The sequence below is a fragment of the Magnolia sinica genome, chromosome 8, assembly GCF_029962835.1.
Source record: "Magnolia sinica isolate HGM2019 chromosome 8, MsV1, whole genome shotgun sequence".
In the NCBI taxonomy this organism is placed as follows: domain Eukaryota; kingdom Viridiplantae; phylum Streptophyta; class Magnoliopsida; order Magnoliales; family Magnoliaceae; genus Magnolia; species Magnolia sinica.
In genome coordinates this window covers 84,182,445-84,185,854 of record NC_080580.1, presented here as the reverse complement: position 1 = coordinate 84,185,854, position 3,410 = coordinate 84,182,445, and the positions used below count along the sequence as shown (strand labels likewise).

The window sequence follows — 3,410 nt, the reverse complement described above, 5'->3', positions numbered from 1 at the left end:
TTTTTCAAGCTCTCCCAAGGAAAATAAGAATTCTAGGGGAAGCCTATCATAAACAAGTTAGAAGGAAAAATAGACCTGGGGCCATCGAAATCTACACAAGAAAGGAGGGAGACCTGACCCAAAAAAGCCAAATCAAAAAACCATACATTGCCCATTAATCTTACCCCCTAGCTACTTCCTTGATAGCACATCCCCACCTTATCAAGAAAAATAAGGCCTTTAACCTGATCAAGCTGGGAGGTCAGCAAAACGGTTTGCCACATAAAAGGATTGGCAAGCGCTACCCTTTTAGGCGGAGGCATTTGCCAGCGCGTTACCTTCCTTGAAAATGTGAACAAATTCACACTGCCCGCATATCTTAAGTCTTTCAATCCTGGAGTTCCAATACCCCCATTTCCAGCCAGGAATGGAATCACCTTTGAGAACACTTACCACCGGCAGCGAGTCCGATTCTACAATCACTCTAGACAGTCCCCTTCTTAGGCAAAGAGACAGGCCATCATGAAAAGCCCGGAGTTCCGCATTGACATTGGAACCAACTCCATAACCTTCCAAGAATGCGAAAAGAAACTCTCCTTTGTCACTTCTGCATATGCCCTCGCCTCTAGATTTGCTTGGGTTTCCCATTGCTGACCCGCTGACGTTGATCTTGACCCACCCTTTGGTCAGTTTTCTCCACTTCACTACCATACGATTTAAACCCTGGTCGTGCATTGAATTTCCACCATGAAATGAAAACAGAGGGGTGACTCCCCTATTGCGAACACTAGACGATGAAGGCCTGACAGCTCAATGCTATTGATTAAAGAGAGTCACCACTTATGTCTAGCAATTAGATCTACTTTAGAGGTTGGTTTTCCCTAAAAAACAACTGCATTTCTAGCCTTCCAGATCTCCTAAATGATTAGGCAGGGGGCCAACTTTTGAACAGAGGAGAATCTAGACCCGGAAGTAGGCATGCTCCACCATTGTATTAGCCTGCTCTCGACCGAAGATGCCCCCATAACGTTGATGTGGAATAGGCCCCCAAAGTAATTCCACATAGCCGATGCCAGGGAACTGTGAAGGAAGAGATGCTAAACTGATTCTGTCTAATGGCCCTGATCTGTGTTATCGCTGCAGCATACACACTTGGATGCCATGAATATGCCTCAAGCTTGCACCGCGACGTCCACCGGAATGGCATTCATCAAAACTTTCTAGACAAAGAAAGAGACTCTTAGAGGCAGCTTTGCATGCCAAACCCATCTCACCTAGCCTTTACGAGGCAGAGGCTCTTTAAATGCTGCTATTGTGTCAGATAATCTTCTGATGCCAAGGCCCCCTTCCTCTTTTAGCACCGATATCGCTTCCAGCTCTTCCAATGAAATTTTCTCTTACCTTCCTTCTAGCCATAGAAGAAATTTAGCAAAATTCCTTTTTAAAGAAGCAATGATTTGCATCAGAATGCAGGCTGTTGATATAGCATGAACCGGGATACTGCTCAAGACATGTTTCAGAAGAATCCCCCAGCTAGCCTGAGAAAGGCATCTCGCTTGCCACCCCCTTATTCGCCGCTCCACTTTATCTAAGAGTGGCTTGAAGGCGCTAGATTTAATCCTGCCCATGGCCATTGGGACACCATGATATGAGAAGGAACCTAAAGATTTATAGATCCCGAGAATTGACTCACTGGCCCTCACTCTAGATGCAGGGAGCTTATGAGAGCAGGTGAAGAAGCTTTTCCTTAAATTCACACTTTGACCAAAAGCAGCCTGGTACAAATCCAGAAAAGATTTAATTGCCCATAGTGATGCCGGCCCCCCATTAAGAAAAAGAAGTGTATCATCTGCATAAAGAAGGTGGAGACTGAATGACACCTTGTACGAAGCTTAAAAGGTTGACATTTGCCCTGTATGACCAATGCCTTAAGCCCCCTACCCAATACTTTAACAGCTATAATGAATAGGCTAGGCGATAGCGGGTCGCCCTGACAAAGATCTCTTGAAGATTGGAAGAATCTCACCGCCTCTCCATTAATAAGCACGGAGAACCAGCTATTAGCCCAAGGTTTTAGTTGTAGTTTAATTCTAAAATTTCTTCCAAGGTTTAATATCCTTATTTAAAGGGTTGTAAACTCATTTATTTCAATTATCAATCAATTTACGAATTTTTAGAAATTATTTCTATTTTCTTCTTTTTCCCATGGATTCGAGGTATCTCTCTGAGGAGTTCAGAAAAGCTCCGTAGATTTGGAGTAGTTATCCCCCATGAGGAAGACGATGCTTGACCTCATTGATGGGGTTTTCCTTAGTTCAGAGGAGAGATAAAGCCGCTGGTTGTAAAAATTGGATGTTTCACCGCGCTTCTCGACCGGTCGAGTAGCCTAGTTGACTGGTTGAAGGGGCCTGCTCAACTGGTCGAGGGTCACTCGACTCAAAGTCCATCGAGCCATGTTTTTTGGCCTCGACTAGTCGAGGGCTTGGCTCGACCAGTCGAGGGTCCACTCGACTAGTTGAGCACTTGGCTCGACTAATTGAGGGTTACATAGATTCAGTCCGAATTTGGTGCAGACTACATAAATTTGAGGTGGTTTTTGCAGAGGTGTGGAAAGAAGTTTCCTAAACTATAAATACGGTTCTTAGGGTTAATCTAGCACTACCAAAAAAAGGGGCAAAGCATACAGACCATGTTTGTTTTTTGCTACAGATATAAACCTTAGCTATAGTTGCTATAGAGTTGATCCATAGCTAAAACCTAATTATCTATACCTAAAACCTACCTCCTTATCGTAACCTTATTAGATATTGATGGTGCTTAAGGGGTTCCATGGGGCCCATTGGAATATATTCGTTTGATCTAAACTGCCCATAACTTCTGATTTATAATTTCAGTGGATGAGCCAAAAAATTATGTAGATTAAAGGTCTAAGTGGATCACACCATAAAAAATAATAAAAAATAAATTTCTATCGTTAATATGTTATGTAGTCCGCTTACAACTTCAATCTTACTCATTTTTTGGATCAACTGTTAAAATGATCCGTTAAAATGAATGGACAGAGTGGATAAATAACATACATCACGGTGGGCCCCACGAGTGCTAAAACTAGGTGTTGAAAGTGCTGTCTGTCACCCCCAAAATGTTTTTACTTAAAAAAAAAATGGGCGCATTTCATTTCATTTCCCTCTCTTTCCCTCTTTTCTCCCTTGCCCTTCCTTGATTTGTCCGCGCGCCCTTCATTTCCCTCTTCTCTCACTCTCCCTTCCTCGATCTCTCCGCGCGCCCTTCATTTCCCTCTCTTTCCCTCTCTTCTTGCTCTTCCTTCCTCAATCTCTCTTCCATCTCGCTTCTCCATCTCCCTTCCTCGATCACTCTCTCTCTCTCCCGCGCTTCTCCCTCTCCCTTCCTCGATCTCCTTGATTTCCCTC

The 3,410-nt window shown here is 43.6% G+C and overlaps 1 protein-coding gene across 1 annotated transcript; it reads right to left on the bottom strand.

The window, feature by feature from the left end:
* Positions 1–288: 288 nt before the first annotated feature.
* On the bottom strand, positions 289–690 carry LOC131254352 (uncharacterized). The gene has a single exon (XM_058255341.1). It carries the CDS (start codon positions 688–690, stop codon positions 289–291), a length of 402 nt encoding a protein of 133 aa, XP_058111324.1.
* Positions 691–3,410: the final 2,720 nt, after the last annotated feature.